General features: G+C 56.7%; 5 protein-coding genes across 5 annotated transcripts; 2 read left to right on the plus strand and 3 right to left on the minus strand.

Annotated features, from left to right (window-relative positions):
• Window positions 1-808: 808 nt before the first annotated feature.
• Window positions 809-3888, minus strand: C8A04DRAFT_36107 (kinase-like domain-containing protein; the record flags this gene model as incomplete). The annotated part of the gene is made up of 4 exons (XM_062783406.1): window positions 809-1249; window positions 1332-1669; window positions 1737-2524; window positions 3734-3888. The coding sequence occupies 4 exons, from the start codon at window positions 3886-3888 to the stop codon at window positions 809-811; spliced, it is 1722 nt and encodes a 573-aa protein (XP_062638335.1).
• A 2138-nt stretch (window positions 3889-6026) lies between these two features.
• Window positions 6027-6816, minus strand: C8A04DRAFT_10977 (Spherulin-1A; the record flags this gene model as incomplete). Its single annotated transcript, XM_062776786.1, has 3 exons — window positions 6027-6463; window positions 6537-6679; window positions 6728-6816. The coding sequence occupies 3 exons, from the start codon at window positions 6814-6816 to the stop codon at window positions 6027-6029; spliced, it is 669 nt and encodes a 222-aa protein (XP_062638336.1).
• A 1160-nt stretch (window positions 6817-7976) lies between these two features.
• Window positions 7977-9188, plus strand: C8A04DRAFT_10996 (uncharacterized protein; the record flags this gene model as incomplete). Its single annotated transcript, XM_062776794.1, has 2 exons — window positions 7977-8631; window positions 8698-9188. The coding sequence occupies 2 exons, from the start codon at window positions 7977-7979 to the stop codon at window positions 9186-9188; spliced, it is 1146 nt and encodes a 381-aa protein (XP_062638337.1).
• A 234-nt stretch (window positions 9189-9422) lies between these two features.
• Window positions 9423-13258, minus strand: C8A04DRAFT_27215 (ankyrin repeat-containing domain protein; the record flags this gene model as incomplete). Its single annotated transcript, XM_062780221.1, has 3 exons — window positions 9423-12660; window positions 12736-13133; window positions 13202-13258. The coding sequence occupies 3 exons, from the start codon at window positions 13256-13258 to the stop codon at window positions 9423-9425; spliced, it is 3693 nt and encodes a 1230-aa protein (XP_062638338.1).
• Window positions 13259-15192: 1934 nt separating this feature from the next.
• On the plus strand, window positions 15193-16760 carry C8A04DRAFT_36110 (putative integral membrane protein; the record flags this gene model as incomplete). The annotated part of the gene is made up of 6 exons (XM_062783407.1): window positions 15193-15363; window positions 15433-15805; window positions 15867-15984; window positions 16051-16115; window positions 16201-16413; window positions 16663-16760. The coding sequence occupies 6 exons, from the start codon at window positions 15193-15195 to the stop codon at window positions 16758-16760; spliced, it is 1038 nt and encodes a 345-aa protein (XP_062638339.1).
• Between the last annotated feature and the right edge of the window lie 140 nt (window positions 16761-16900).

Here is a 16900-nt window from a genome sequence, read left to right on the forward strand (position 1 = left end):
ACCATCAAGACATCATCACCTTCACCTTCACCATCACCATCACCATCCTCACATCCCAAAAGTCACACCAGATAAAAAGCCTGGACACAGAAAAACAAATGCGCTGTAAGCGACAAAAAAAAAAATGAATGACACGTTACTCTGCTCTAAAAGAGAACGTAAAGTAGGTAGGTAGGTAGAGGAGGTCATGACATGACATAAAAATGTAGTAGGTACCTAGGTAGTTAGGCCTGAGTGTGAGAGAGAGAGAGCACCACAATAGAATAAAACAAAAAAAAAAAGTTAAAAAACAACACAAAAAAGAGTTCAAACAACATAGACAGCCAAGTTTCAGAACCCAACTCCTTCTTTCCTTCTTTCCTTCTTTGCTCCTCTCTCTTTCTTTCCTTCTTTCGCTTTGATTGGTTGGCGTCCGTCCGTTTGGTTGATTGATCGCTTGGGTCATAATCCATCATCTCCTCCTATCCATCCCACCCGTGTATCCATTCATTGGCCCATTGCCCCATATGCTCGTCCGTTAGTACGTTTATCGGTCTGCTAAAATAATGGCCAGAATTTTGGCTATGATAAACCAACCCAGGCCGAAGCAGAACTTTGACAAGACAAACTAGACAGAACAATCCCACCTCTTTCTTTCCCTCATCCGACCTCAACCACACATATGTTTCCATGCCCGCACGAGACCCGGCCAATCCTATCCATCCCACCCCATACCAGTATCCATCAAACCATCGCAGTGTCCCATTCGATTCCCCCTTTTTATCGTGTTTTTTGCTCAACATTGGTCGGTTCGTCCGCAATAACGGCCTTACCGCTTCCGGACTTCATTGGCCCACCCTTCTATACCCTCACCCCGGCTGCCCACCTCCACCTTCTCAATCTTCACGCCCTTCATCCCCGGCGTGTCCTCCAGCCAGCCGTGACCCGCCATGCCGCCGGCATTGGCCCGCTTCTCCGGCATGAGCTCGAGCATGGGGGTCAAAAAGTCGGCGATGCGACGGCCTTCATCCTCCTTAAAGTGATACTTCTCCCGGAGGACGTCAGGCAGTGCCCAGTGGCGCAGACGGTGGATGTTGCGCAGCTCCCCCTTACGGTTGAAGATCTCTTGCGACCATTTCCCTGTCATGCAGAGGGATTTTGGGAATGGGCCGAGAAGTTCGATGATTTGCGCGATGTGGTCGTCGTCTTTGCCATACTTCGTGCCAGACTGAGGGTCGAAGAGGTAGTCGCCCGTGATGAGCTCAAAGACCTGCGCAGGACCGTGTTAGCGATTGGAACTCTAAATAATAGAGAGAGAGAAAAACAGTAACGAAAGGCCAAAAAGAACATACCATGGCCGCCATGCTCCAAACATCTGTACTCGCCCCCCACTTAGCCCCGAGAATAACCTCCGGCGACCGGTACTGGCGCGTCTGGATATCGTTGGTGAAATGGTGGTTAACCCAGCACGCATTGCCGAGATCCGCAATCTTGACGCTGATGATGTCAAACGCCTGCATATCGTCGGCCTTGCGCTTCTCGCCCGTTGTCGAGGTCGGTGTCGCAGTCTTGTCGAGAGAAATACCGGAAACTTCCCTAGTAAGGATATCGGCTGTTTTTTCCCGCTGCTTTTGGTTATCCTCTGTGTTCTCCGCGTCCTGCTTAGGTGACGTGTCTTTTGGTTTGTTCCCTGCCGCAGGTTTTGTTAGCGAATGGGATGTCACAAGAAAGTTACTCGCCGTGAGGACGTCGCTTACCCTCCTGCAGCATCTGGCCCAAGCTTTGGGCACCTGGGGATGGGAACAGGTTGCTGGCGTTGAAGCTTGCATTTAACGGTGACGGGAGGGGCTGGCTGCCTGTGATAAGGGTCCTCCTCCTCCGGCGACCATTCCGATTGTTCTCCTTGTCGTTGGTTTCGCTCTTGACGACCCGCTTCACGATCTGCTCGACATCGCCAATCTCTATGAGGACGTTCTCGGGCTTGAGATCGGTGTGAATGATGCCGCACTCCCGATGCAGGTAATCCAGCCCCAACAACACCTGTTTCGTGATTTGCTTGACCAGAGGCATCGGGATACCTCGGTGATTCCACTTCTTGATCAATCCCAACAGGTTCTCCCCCAATACCTCAAAGACCATGCAGACATGGGTGCCGTTGGGGCCCTTATGCTCAAATGAATCCAGCAAGCTGACGACATGTTTGCGGCCGGGGTGATTCGGGTTCGCCTGGACGATCTTGTTGAGCAGTTTGATCTCGTCGATGGCGGTTTCGGTGTAATGGGCGGCGGAGCGGACGACCTTCAGTGCGACGTGTTTCCCCGTGTTATTGTCTCTTGACAGCCACACGGTCGAAAAGTGGCCCCAACCGAGTTTCCGTACGACGGTGTACTTCCCGTCCTTGAACTTCTCCCCGATTGTGACTGGGTGGTACCCTCCTTTGCAGTAGTCTTCCGAGTCTTCCTCATCGGCGGTGTTTTCGGCAGGGTCCTCGGGGGAGGATGGGGAAGTTGGTGAGTGTGTCATGGTCGAACCGAGGTGGGTGGCTCTGCAAAAAGAGAAGAGTGTGAGTAAATTATTCAATCATTTTTTTCCTGCTTGATTTGAAAGTTTCATTGCGATAGTTATGGGATAGGTAGGCAAGCACGCAAGCAGGCCGCTCGATTTCCGGGCGACACTGTCCTCATGAGCAAAGAGCCGACTGTGGCGGGGGTTTGATCGGGCTGCTGCATCTTTGCGCACAGTGTGCCGAACTTTCGGCGGCCCGAAACCCAGGCAACGGCGGGCGGGGAGGACAAGCGGATGCAGGGCTGTGTGGCTGGGGCAGAGCAAGCAAGAGCGGGGAGGACCTTGACTTGAACATTGTCTTCATCCTTGGACTGCTTGCCCAGGGGCTGCGCAGCGGCGGCGGCGGTAGTGATAGTGGGAGTGGTGGCGGTGGTGGTAGTGGGGGTCAATAAATACCAGGTGAAGGTGAGAAAGTGGTGGTTGGAAATGGTGGAGGTTATTGACGACTGCTCAGTGGCAAGCTTGAAATGTTCAAGGTTGTAACAGGGCCCTGGTGCGCTGCGGGCGGGAAGAGTCGGGAAGCAAGGGGGAAGAGAGGGGAAGATTGACTGGGCGGCCTGAAAGGCTCACTCTCCAAAGGACATGGGAGGGGGGAAGAATGCGAAAAGACAAAAAGCGAGCCTGGAAATGCGCCCTCAGCACCAGCTTGCTTGGCTCACTCGAGCCACTGAAGTTGCCAGCCACGGGACACACAACCCACAGCCAAAACAGCCAAAATCTGTGCGCCTCAGGACTGGTCTTGACCGGCCAAGCCAGGTCCAGGTTCAAGATCTTGTTTTCCCCCATTGAGCCTAGGATTTTCCACACACCCATGCTTCGCACGCAGCGTGATGCGACGGCGTGAGCGCATGGGCAAGGAGAATGTGGGCTTTTCCCCTCCATCCGCTTAGGGGAATCGTGGGTCCTGCCTGTCGCACCCCGCCACCTTGCTGAAGACATGCGCTGCGCTGCGCAATGCGTTTTCAACCAGGCCGAAACAGCCCAATCGCACGAATCCAGCACGCGCAACCAAGGAGCGGCTGGCAGACGTGCAGCTTCGAGAAACACAGGCAGGGGAAAGAACCTGGGAAAGGAGACAGAGAGAGGGAAGGGAGAAAGAAATAAGAGGGAAAAAATTGGAGAAATCAGATATGCCCGGATGCTGATTCCTTGCAGCAACGAAAAGAGAAGAACGAACGAAAGTACATACCCAGGGCCGTCTTTGGTGATGATCGGTTTGAGCCCGTCCTTCTTCCTCTTCTTATTTATTGCCGCGCTGCTTCCGTTAGAAGGGGCTGGCGATGCTGGTGCGCCTTGCGGCAACTTCTGCGCTGTCTCGTCCTTTGTGTGTTGCGCTCCGTTCATGGCGAAGGAAAGCAGCGAGAGAAATAAATCGGCAGCCAAGGTCACGGAAAAAAAGACCGATCGGGAGACGGGAGCTCGTGCGCACGCACTGCCTGCCGACTTGTTCGAGAAGGATATCGATGGGGTCGGTGGAGAAGGGGCAATCGGTCGGATGATAGAGGGGCTCCGTCGACGTCAGAGCAGCGCAAAAAGAGGGAAGAGAAATTAGCTAGGACCTGTCCCGATGATTTTGTCAGTCAGCCTGTCGCTTTTTTCTCTTTTCCATTTCCTTTCTCGCCCCAAACACCCGGCCACGTCGGATTCTAATATGCCACACGGCCTAGCTCGATACCGAAGGAACGGGCAGGTGGGGAGCTTGGTGGCTAAGTTCCAGATTACGACGGCGTGATGCTCGCGCTTCCACCAGAGCGACCTCCCCGGGACGCCCAGCCCCACGACGATGCGGGATCAAGTCGCTCGTGTGCCAAAACCATTGAGCCTAAGGCGGGAAGCTGAGTGGCTGGGATTCTTCTCGACCGCTTCATCAACAATCCGGAGGGTCTAGAAGCCGCACAGGAACGAAAGAAGCCGGAGTTGGAATGGGTGATCCGGCCGGGCACCCGCAATCGATCCCCAGATCTGCTGTTACAAGCGTTCGAAGGAATGGACGTTCGATGAGCGTGGCTCGCTGGTATGATTGTCGCAGTCGACGAGGCCTCTTTGGGTCGGGGCAACAGGCCTGGCCTGGATGCTGGGCGGGTCTCGGCGGGGAGGTATGGACGAGGGGTGAAGCACGGAAAGGAAATGCAACACTCGCGGCGGATCCTATCATCACAGCATTGTCTGCTTACCTGGATGAGGAGGTGGTCGTTGTTGCGGAGCAATGGTTGTTGCGATGGTATCGTTGGAGATTGTTTTGAGGTTGCTAGGCGGGTGATTCTTGGTGTTGGCGTTTAGCTGGCCGAATCCGGGTCGGACGTCATAGACGGGAAAGGGACGGAATCGGTAGGTTGCGTTGCGTTGCGCGCGCGAGAAAAGCGGCGCGGCCTTGGAAGGTTGGTTGCGCAAGTTGCTGCAAGCGCTGCTGAGCGATATGCACCACAGGGGAGGGTTAGTTTTTTGTGTGTGCGACCACAACGGTTAACCAGCTAGTTAACGCTGTGTGCTGTGGTAGCTTTTGTTGTGGGGTGTTTTGCGAGGCCGTGAGATGCTTGCGACGGAACGAGGGCGGGGTTTCAACAGGGAGCAAAGGGGAAAAAGATGTCTGGGAGGAATGTCGCTATGGATGCTGCTGTTCCAGAGAAGAAAAAGAAAAAAAGAAGGGAACCGAGTGCCAGGCGCCCGGGCACAGTGAGGATGGATTCCGAGTCTGCGCTGACAGACTCCATCCACTCATCCATCCATCAGCGGCGGCAGGCGCAACCCATGATGCGACAGAGCGCACACAAGAGAGGATGGTGGGGCAGCGCCGGGCCGGGCAACTCGGGGGCTTGGCTCGAGTCTTGGCTCGAGCTTGGCTTGTTGCGATGTCGAGTTTCTTCAAGTTGGTAGGGGCACGGCCAATCCGGAGTCGTCCCGGGGTCTGAAACCCGCCATTTGCTACTGGGGGGTTTGCCGAGAACCAGTTGATCGAGCAACGTGATTGCAGCGGCTTCCGACCTCGTGCTTTCCCGCGGCGCAAATGATGCAATCCTGTCGCCAGCCCCTCGCTCTGCAGCCTAGAATATCTGCCTCGAGCCTCCCTTCGTATCTTTCTAGGCGTTGAAGAAGCGACGTCGTTGCCAGGGCACGGTGATATCGCAGTGACGGATCTCGAAGAGTGACGTTTGGCTCTGAGCATTTGCGACTGAGCGTTGCATGTTCTGCACCTGAGCGGCTTATCACGATGCGATATTCTTCAATTCCGCTGATATGCGCGAATTGAACGTCTCATCATCCATTCTCATCGATCCCTGCATCCGATGTATCAACTTCATCCGCATCAACAAACAAGTCAGCTCATCCGAAATCTATTCCACAAAACATGTCTGTACATAATAAATACACAAGAAAGTAAGTACTGCAGCTGCAGAATTGGACATCCGCCCCCCAAACCTCATCAACCTCATCAACATCTTAATACCTCAATACCTCCCCCTTCAACTCGACCCATCCATTTCCTAAGCCAACCCACACCGTTCCCGACACTCCCTAACATCAAAAAACGCCCCCCTCGGCACCTTCGCCCGAAACCTCTCCAGCTCCTCCTTCGTAACCGCCCCCTCCCCAAACGAATTCAGCACCCACTCATCCGGCGACTGATCCAGCGCCTGCGGCAGCACCAGCGCCGCGCCCGGATCATCCGATGAGAAAGCCGCGACGGCAAGGGCCGGAGTGCACTGGTTGTTGAACTGGGCGTGGAAGGAACCCTGGGGGAAGATGGTGGTTTGGTTGGCGTGGAGGGTGGTGTGGATGACGCGCGGGGTGACTGTGCCGTCATCACTGGGGGCAGTGAGGACGCCGCCTTCGGGGATCATTTCGGTGTCGATGGTGCCCGCGAGGACGACGAAGATCTCGGCGGAGCGGGGGTGGATGTGCAGGGAGGCCATGCTGCAGGCTGGTGGGCGGGAAGAAGGTAAGTTAGTGGCTTGGTCATAGTACCCCGATGAGTTACGGGGGAAAAGACGTACGGTCAATAGGGTTGACGGCCAGGGCGATGTTGGTGCCGACCAGCGCGGGGAAGGACTTCCGGTTGGCCATGGGGAGCGTGGCGGTGTTGAAGTCAAAGACAAAGTCGGAGTCCTTGGACAGGATATCGTAGCGGTCGACGGCGCTGGGGAGGTTAGTACGGGTAAGTTAGAGGGAGTGTTGACGAACATACGTGTCGGCGAGTTGCAGCTGGGCCGGGATGCTGAGGGCAGCCGCAGAGCCGGCCAGCCAGGCGGTGTTCAGGATGGTGTTGAGGAGCATTTTGTGCTATGAGTTCGAGTGATATTGGAATATGCAGAGGGAACTGACGGATACTCAGGTGAGTCTAACAGTTTGTTAACGTGTGTCGAACGATAATCAAGGTGAGTCTTTAATGAGTAGGCAGTTGGATCTGTAAATGTCGCTGGATTGTGAAAATATTGCATTCATTCTAGCGAAACCGACAACTTTATATCCCAATTTTTCAACATGAAAATTCTCAATGTGATGCTTTTGCCAAGCTGGTGATGTTGAATACGCTGTCAGCCGCGCTTATACGCGCTGCTCAGCCCTGTCGAGTCCACCTGAGTCCACTGGGAGTCCACTGTGCGTCCACCACAAGTGGCTTGTCTGCACGTCACAGCCTGACTGGTATGCGAAACGAGAAAATTCGACTTAAAACATTGGCAGCAATTGGATTATTCGCGAATGGAGTCGTCCACGATTGTTGACCACGTGGTGTCTAAGACCTGGTGAGTTGCGCACTGCCGAGCGAGATACGCTTTTTGCTGAAGTGCGGTGCAAGAGCGCGATTCTTCGATCAAATGCGGAGTGGTATTTGCCATTGAGAATGTCATTACTAAACACATGACTAAAATTGAAGATGAAAACTTTGTACGTGCGAATAGACGAATCTGTAGAAAGTTGCAAATGGGAACTTGCTGCTTTTTCTTTAATGTTATAATGCGTTGGTTATATTATTAATTAAGTAGTAACCAAATTGTAGTCCATGATTCCACATCATTGTTACCAAGCACGTGTTTGAGTCAAAAACTATTCAATCGCAACTCCGCTCGTATATCCGAGTCTGTACCTCCACCAACTTGCCCAAGCATTCGCTATTCGGCATTGAAGCCTCGCGCATCTCATGCGCGCTGCTGACTGATGGCTGCCATCACGCGATTGGAGCATATCGGAAGTAACAAACCCGGTTGACTCATCATAACGACGTTACGTTTGGAATCAGTCTACTCTGCAATATATGTAGTACGTACGAACTTCCTTCGCGTATTCATATAAATCGACAAAATATCGACGGGCAAAATATCAGCAGACACACTCGTTCCGCAATCGATTTCACACCCACCACCACCAATTCATCACTTCCTTGAATACCCAGTGTCACTCCACATTCCACCATGGCCGCCCAAACCCCAACCACCATGAAAGCCATCCAAATCCTCGGCCCCAAAACCTCCCCCGTCGTAACCGTCAACCCGGCCCACCCCCTTCCAGGCCCTCTCCTCAAAACCACTCACCACAACGAAAACAACAACCCCGACACCCAAGAAGACTCAAAAGACTCCATCACCAACACCCTCCTCATCCGCGTGCACGCAGCCGGCCTAACAGCCGACGAACTCTCCTGGCCCGAACTCTACGACAACCCGACCCGCATCCCCGGTTGCGAAATCTCCGGCGTCATCGCCTCCCTACCTTCTTCGTCTTCCGCTTCTTTCACCAATCCTCTCAATTTAAAGGTCAACGACCCCGTCTACGCCATGCTCCCGGCCACCCACGGCAGCGGCCAGGCTGAATACGTCCGCGCCCGGCCGGGAGATGTGGCGTTACTCCCGGGTACACGCGGACCTGGCCAAAGGTCGTTGATAACGCATGCTCAAGCTGCAGCGCTGCCGATACCGGTGCTGACGGCTTGGGAGGGGCTGTTCACCCATGCCGTGCCTTTGCTTGCTGGTTCTCTGCAACGCCGGCAGGCACTACAGATCGGTGAGAGGCACAAAGTCCGTGTCTTGGTTACCGGTGCCTCTGGCGCGGTAGGACGCATGGTCGTCCAGCTTGCTCGGCGCCGTCTGGCTGGTGCGCTGCAGGCTGCTCTGCATTCCAATCCCGGTTCTGCAGCTGGTGAAGGCAACACAGAAACAGAAATCGAAATCGAAATCCTCGCCCTCGCCTCCCCTCAACACCACCCCACCCTCCACCGCCTCGGCGCAACCCACACAATCGACTACCACAACCCCAACTGGCCGACCACCTCCCACGTCTCCCAGGGTCCCAACCCCAACATCGACCTCGTCTTCGACACAGCCAGCCCGCAAACCCTCACCCAATCCTGGCCGACCCTCCGCCCAGACGGCGTACTCCTCACCATCTCGGACCCCCCGCCCAAATGGGCGTTTGACAAGTCTGTTACCCCCGACGAAGTAGCGCCCGGCACAGGCAGGGAAGGGGTGAGGTATGTGTATTTCATCGTGTCGCCTAATGGGCCGGTGCTGGGAGAGGTAGCGGGGATGTTGGAGAGGGGAGAGTTGGAGGGGGTGCCGGTTGTTGAGTTTGGGGTGGATGAGGGGGTTGAGGCGTGGAGGTGGGCGGGGGAGAGAGGGAGGGGGGGAAAGGGGGTTGTTGTTTTTGCTTAAGGAATAAGGAGGATGCTTAAGGGGGGGCCTAAGGGGGACCCTAACCCTGGGTTGAACAAATCCTTAGTGAACACTGGAGACACGCTGGGATTGGACAACCCTAACCCTTACCTCTTTCCAAAACTGTGTGTATCCAATAATATGTCAATAGTTACCTCGACACTCTCCTCAACCAAATCTTCTTCCTAAGTTCTCCCAAACTCTTCCCTGCTTCCAGCTTGCCGTCTTAGCTCATCAGCGTACAGCCATCCCCCCCATCCCCCCCTCCAACAACGCAACCTCGACCTCGTTAAACCCCTTCCCCCTCGCCAAATCCCCCGGCGTACTCCCCTTCCCATTCCTTGCCCCCGTCCACGCCCCGGCCCGTACCAACTCCCGCACTGTCTCCACATCCCCCTCATACGCCGCCGAGTGCAGCGGCGTCCACCCCTGTCCCTCCGGCGAGTTCACATCCACCAGGCCATACCGTCCGCGGTCGAGTCCTAGTAAATATCGTACCGTGCCCACGGCGTCCTTGTCGTGTTCGCCTACTTTGCCCTTGCCGGCGCCCGCGGCTAGGTTGATGACCGTCCATCCGGTGCTGGTACGTTGAGTGACGGGGCCCCCGGCGAGGACGAGTGCTTCGACAATGGCGCGGAAGCCGCGTTCGGCCGCGCCGTGTAAGGGGGTGAACCCTTTGTCGTTGGCCACGCGCAGGTCCGCGCCCCGCCGCAACAGTTCCTGTACTGTACCTATCCACCCTTGGCGCGCGGCGATACCTAGGGCTGTCCACCCGGCTGCGTTCCGCGCGCTGTCCAGCAGCGCGGGACGTTGATCCAGCAGCAGGGAGACCACATCGGTGTGCCCGTTGCTCGCGGCGGACGTGAAAGGCGCCCAGCCGTCGGTGGCACGCGAGGTTGGGTCGGCACCGCGTCGCAGGAGCAGGGAGACGACGGCAGCGTGACCGTTGACGCAGGCGGAGTGCAGCGGTGTGAAGCCGGAGGGAATCCGGGTGGCCACGGTGGCGGAGTGGTTGAGGAGGAGTTGGACGACGCTGAGGTGGCCTTTGGAGGCTGCGGCGTGAAGGGGCGTGGACTTGGCATTGTTGGTGTGGTTGATGTTGATGGGGGCGTAGGCGGTGCGGGTGGTCAGCAGGCAGGATACAATGTCGGCGTGGCCGTTCGACGCGGCCGAGTTGAGCGCGATATCGCCGTCGTTGTCGATAGCGTTCGGATTCGCGCCGTGGGCGAGCAGAATTGGGATGATCGCGGTGTGCCCCTCGTGGGCAGCAGCCTCGAGTGCGGTGCGCCCGAACTTGGTGCGGGCGTGGATGTCAGCGCGCGGGTTGTTCGAGGGGGCCAGCAGCGCGCGGACGACGCCGATGTGGCCCTTGAAGGCAGCCGCTGCGAGGGGCGTCCAGCCGTTGTTGGTGGGCGTGTTGATCAGGTCCGGACGGTACTGCAGCAGCAGGGCCACGGCATCCGGATGGTCGCCTGAATTGGCCGCCGTATACAGCGGCGTCTCGCCGTCGTTGTCGGTCTGAGACGCGACCGCGCCATGCTGCAACAGCAACCGCAACACCTCAACGTGACCCTCCTGGGCCGTCGACCCCAGCGGCGACCGACCCGTCGTTGACCGCGTGTGCACGCTGGCTCCACGCGAGAGCAGCAGCGACACCGTCGCGGGGTGCCCGTTGAACGCGGCCACATGCAGGGCGGTCCATTTATTCTCGTTCATCGCGTGCAGGTCCGCGCCAAAGTCCAGCAGCACCCTCACGGCATCGACGTGGTTCTCCCACGCAGCCCCGTACAGCGGTGTATGTCCCGAATTGCAGGGCACATTCAACATCCGTGTATTTCCCCAGGGCCCTTGAAGCAGTGCCCGGACGATCTCGGCGTACCCGTTCGACGCGGCCGTCCGTACCGGCGACACTCCCTTCTCGGTCCGGATCCCCTGATCGGCCCCCTGGTGCAGAAGATACTGCACGACGTCAAGGTGGCCCTGGCTCGCGGCGACACACAGTGGCGTCCAGTCGTCGCCGTACGTGCGGTCATCCTTGTCGACCCCCCACTCCACCAGCATCTTGACCGTCTCGAGGTGCCCGTGCTTGGCTGCGCCATAGATGGGCGTCTGCTTGTCGACACTCGCCTGATTCGGGTCGGCGCCGTACCGCAGCAGCAGCCGCACCGCCGCGGGGGATCCCCAGATGGCTGCCCCGTTAAGCGGCGTGAACCCGACGTTGTTGCTCGACTTGTAGTCGGCCCCGTGCTGGATCAGGTACTCGAGGATGTCGACGTGGCCCACGCACGCTGCCGAGTGTGTCGGGTGCTGCCCGTGCTCGCCAGTGACGTGTAAGCCCGGAGCTCCGCTTTCGACCAGCCGCTTGATCTCGTCGAACCGGCCCTCGCGCGCCGCAATGTGATATGCTGTCGGGGGTGGGCAGTCGTCATCGTCGTCATCGTCGTCGTCGTAGTCGTTTGCGTTATACTCCTCTTCCGAATCTTCCTGCGGGATGAAGTTGCCGAGCACGGCCATCATGCCGGTGGCTTGGGCGTACGATGGTGGGGGAGCCGAGCCGTGGCCATCCTCTTCTTGTATCCAGGTCTGCGCTGGGTCAGTAGGGGCAGGTGGAGCAACAACAGGGGCAACCGCAGGGGCAACAGCAGGCGTAACAGCAGGCGCAGGGGCAGATGCCGGTGCGGTAGACCGGGGAGGTGAAGCAGGCACATCGGGCACGACAGAGAAGTCAGGCAACCCAAAGTCAGGCAGCGCCGAGTACGACATGGTGTACTCGGCCGAAGCAGCAGACGAAGCAGCAGACGGAGCTGCCGGAGGAGCCGGAGCAGGCGGAGGAGCCGGAGGAAACGCAGAGTGGGACATGGTGTACCCGCTGCCTTGTGCTTGAGCTGGCGCTGCCTGGCCCCCTGACGGTTGCTGTGAAGACGTTTGTTGTCCGCTGTACGACTGATATCCACCGGTTTGTGACTGCGACGGTGCCTGATATCCGCTCGAAGGCCATGGCTGGGGAGAAGGCGGAGGCCGTAGTGAGGGTGCCGGGTGAGGAGAGTGTGATGTCGGTGGGTGCGGTTGCTGAGGTCCGAGGTATGGCTGTTGGCCATACGGCTGTGTAGGCTGTGGAGGTTGTGCAGGCTGCGGGTGATACTGTTGAGGTTGCCCTTGATGCGGTGGAGGCTGCCCGTAATGTTGCTGTGGGTGCGGCTGCGGTTGCTGCCAGTGACCTTGCTGCTGACCGCCATAGGGAGCCCCGTACTGCTGGGGGGGTACCGGTGCAGGAGCGGGATTGCTCGCCATAAACGAGTGAAACCCCTGCGCCGCTCCGATCAAGCTCCCCAGCGTCAGATTCAACTGCTTGCCCTCCTCTTCCTCGGCCGTGCCCACCCACTCCTCGTTCCGCAACGATGCCTGTGCAGCTGTTAAACTCTGGATCTCCGCATTCAGCGCGGCCAGCGAGGCATTCGGCGCCCCCGTACACCTATACCCAAGGTCAGGTCAGTAACCCGGGCCAACCCCTATCCAGAGACCCCTGATCCTCAGAAAAGCAACTTACATCTGCATCATGACCAACCCCACCCTCAACCCCCCGTCTTGCACCAGCAACCGCCCGCGATACACCGCCAGCGTGCGAATCCGCATCCCCAGCTTCCACGCCGACTTATTCACTCCGAAAAAGCTACTCCGCGTCACACTCTCCACCACAGGGTCCAACTGCCCTTTGAGCCCGCGAAAAGTCACCCCCACGCTCGCCAGGTGCTGCTGCATGGCCGGCCACATGCCGAACCCGGCCGCGCGGTGCGTCATGAGCGTCGGGCCGTTGGCGTTCCAGACGGCGTGCATGCCGTGGAGCGTGGGGAGCAGGAGCTGGCGGACATCGTGGATGAGGCTGGAGAGGACGGCGTCTTGGTCGGGGACGGCTGCGTTGAGGATGGCAGAGGCCGCGTGGACGGTCTTGGACGAGTGAGTATTAGAGTGACTTAAATCTTAAAATGATGTGAGTTTGGAGTGAGTTGCCATACCTCATCGCAGGCAGCTTTGAGGCCCCCGCAGTGCGCTCCGATCGAGAGGGGATCCATCGTTGGTGTTTCTTATCCCGTTTTCCTTCAAAATTTCACCCTGTCCCAAGTATCGCGGAAAACCAAACTACCGATATTCGATTCCCTCGCACAGGACCACGCTCCCTTGGCAAAGTCAAATCCCGACATTTAGGCGGCATCGCGTCGGTTTTGGGTATTTCTGCCCATTTGTATCACGTGATGGTTGCTCCTTTCCCGTCTCAGGAGGTCGTTCAGCTCGTTGGCTGTGCAGCGCGGTTTGGACGACATCGACCCGTCTGAAATAAGTTGTCGTTGCGAACGGGGGTGGGGTAATTGGAGGGATAAACCCCGCCTGAGATCCTGTATCCTCTGTAGCTCGACGCGGTTCGTCGAGATTTTGGTTGCATTGAGCGAGTTGAGTCGTAACGTTCGTGTACATTTGTACATACCTCGACTAACGATGTCCGAGTAAGTGAGCAGCAATGCATCGAGAGACCTGACGTTTTGCTCTGGATCGGGGACCCCCCGCAGTTTATCCACAGCGTTTGAGACACCTGCGCAAGATTCCTTAAGTCATGCTTGCGAGGGTTGTTCATTCGTACCCATGTCCTTTCCAGTGGACTCTGGATCTGTAACAGCGAAAAAGGCAAGATCGGACCACAGCTACGCGCTGGCCAATGGAACACACAGGACATTAAGAATTAAGCGAACTTAAACCCGTGACAAGGAACAAAGGGGGGATGGTATACACGAGTGTAGTGTAGTGTAGTGTAAATGGCTTTGCATTTCTTTAACGTTAACCGACAGAAGCGAGAGATCAACGCGGTAAAAAATGAGACATGCAGAGAGCAAAAACCGAAAGCGCAGGTGACGCTAAAAGTTCGAAGGGGAGGCGCCTTCCTAAAATCGCATCTAGAGTCGCAACAGCCCGTGAAATCAGCTCTGCCCCAACAGCCCGGTTTCCAGGTTCTGAAGGCCGGTGTGCGTTACAACCCTCTCTGATTGGCTGGCGTTTCCCGATGAAGCCCGGACTGAGATCCGGGGTCCTGCCTGTCATTTTGGTGCTATGCTACAGAACCAGGGGTCTTTGACACCACCGTTGTGCTGCCATGAGGCCCCCCCGAGGTCCGCCCCCATTCAGCGTTGCAGCCGAGAATGAAAGCCGAGTTCCGTATTCGGGGAAGCTCACTTTTAGGTCAGCTCGAGGTCAGCCCCAAGTCAGCGCCCCGCCGATTCGATTTCGTGACGAAGGAGAGTACCCCGGCCTGAAATTGACAAGTTTGCGAACACCGACCATCGATTATCTCCGCTGCGTTTCGACCTCGAGTCGGGAACTGCGCTCGTGGGTGGGTGTTCTGCACTTGTTGGGCCTGTCGCGCCCTGGCTGCCCAGCTCCGTCCCTTGCCCGGGTCCATATCCCGCTGTGGGGAAAGCAATGAAACCTGCTCCCGATCACCCAAGCTCGACCAGATCCTCATTCCGATCCCCGATTTTTATTATCCATTTCTTTCCCTTTTTGAGCCAAGGTGCGTGACGAGTGACGAGAGACCCTTCCCGGCCCGAACGGGGCAGGCGAACGAACGGGGTGGGGGTGGTTTAACTGCTGTTGTGATCACCCCTTTAAATCCGGCGTTCCCGTTGTCCGTCGCGCGCCCAGCTCCGAGACATGGCGCGGCCTTCTAACTAGTTATTGTTCGCTTGCTCTCTGCGTTCGTTGAGAAAACCAGTTGTCAAGGAACTGTCAAGGGATGGCGAGTTGACACGGCGACAGCAGCAGTACACTTTGACCGTTCCTGACCGTTCCCCGGCCGCAAGTCAATGAACGATGAGCACAAGCCAGTAATGACTCGGGACGACTTTCTAACCCCTCAGCCCCCTTTTTGATCTGGGCCGCCTATAGGTAAGCCATGACTATGACCGTGATTATGATTATGACTGTGAACGCCACTGCGCGCGCGACCACGACCGCTACCATGGCGGTCGTCTACCTCGCCCTCGCGACCAACCCCACCGGCGTGACCATGCTCTCCGTGCTGTGGTCGCTGCTCACGCTGTCGGCCGCGTTTGTGGGTTTGCGCATCTACAGCAAGCTCAAGCGCAACCGCATGCTGTGGTGGGACGACTATGTCATTATCTGTTCTTGGGTGTGTATTCCATGCTCCTTTTCGTTCCTCCCGGTCTATTAGTCACTCATCTGACTCGACTCGGAGTAGATCTTCCTCCTCATCAGCTGCTCCTGCACCACCTACAACACCCGCCTCGGCTTCGGGAGACCGGCCGCCCAGGTCCCCTTCGACAACTACCTCCGCACCGGCATCACCAGCAACCTCTCCGGGTCGACTTCTGTAGCCGCCGTCGCCTGGAGCAAGACCTCCTTTGGCTTGACCCTGTTGCGTCTCGTCAATGATCGGCGAATCTTGCGGGCTTTATTGATTGGGATGTTGATCGTGGTGATTGTCACCCACCACTGCAGCGTTATGTTTTTCTGGTTCTCGTGCGATCCGCCGGAAAAAACGTGGGACCCGCGCGTCGAGGGCACGTGCTGGTCGCCGTCGAAGTTTGTGACGTATTCAATATGTGTAGCGGGTATGTGTTTTTCTTTGCTTTGCTTGCAGCCCAGAAACTCATGCAGCTGTTTTTTACTTAGCCTGTTCCGCCGTATGCGATTTCACACTGGCACTGGTCCCGTGGGTGGTGCTGCTGCGGTTCAACATGTACAACGGGGAAAAGATTGGCGTGGCCATTGCCATGAGTATGGGTGTTTTGTATGTCGACCTCGGCCCTTTGCCCTTTTAACCAGTGCCCGGGACTAACATGACCGACTGTTCCAGCACGGGTATCGCTTGTATCATCAAAATCACCACCTTTTCCGTATTCTTCAGTGACGACTTTAGCCGTGGGTTATCTCCCCGTTTCTTCCACTACCCCTTAACCCCCCTCTCCAACAGCCCAGCTAACCTGTCGTGTTTATTATCCACCAGGAGACTGCCTGGGTCTCATCGTCTGGAGTTTTATGGAACCCTCCGTTACCATCATGGCCGCCTCCATCCCCTTCATGCGCCATCTCTTCAAGTCGCTCAGTCGAAGCACGTGTGGACAAAGCCACGACCTTGAAAACGACGGCAGTAACAACAACAGCAACAGCACCACCACCAACACCAACACAACCAACAGGACCACAAACACAGCGGCCAGTCATACGATCCGCCACAGTCCGAGTGCAGCCGACTTGGAGAATATTTATCGCGCCCCTAACATTCGCACCCGACTACCGCTTCCAAGGCCATCGTTATCAATATCATCGGGGGAAAGTGACATGTTTGGGAATGAGGGCTGGAGAGGAAGGATAGCGCGTTTGATACCCATACTAAGGAAGAAGAGGAGGAACCCACCGTTCGGCGGAGATATGCTTAGCGACGGGAGAGGAAATGCACCGAACCAAGACAAAGAAGAGGCAGAGAAAGAAGACCGCAAGGCAGAGATGAGGAGACACTGGGGCCAACTTTATGGGGGGTTGCAAGGGCCATCGGGAGAAAAGTGAAGGAAACAATACGGGACGTTTAAGGCGCATTCATGATTGGGTAGAGCATGGGAATGGGAATGCATTTTTGCGGCATATGAAGGATTACACGCATGGGTCTTGGGAACTTTGTAAGCACGGCATTTGGGCGATATGTTGGT

This window comes from Dichotomopilus funicola (assembly GCF_033296635.1).
Source record: "Dichotomopilus funicola strain CBS 141.50 unplaced genomic scaffold C8A04scaffold_19, whole genome shotgun sequence".
In the NCBI taxonomy this organism is placed as follows: domain Eukaryota; kingdom Fungi; phylum Ascomycota; class Sordariomycetes; order Sordariales; family Chaetomiaceae; genus Dichotomopilus; species Dichotomopilus funicola.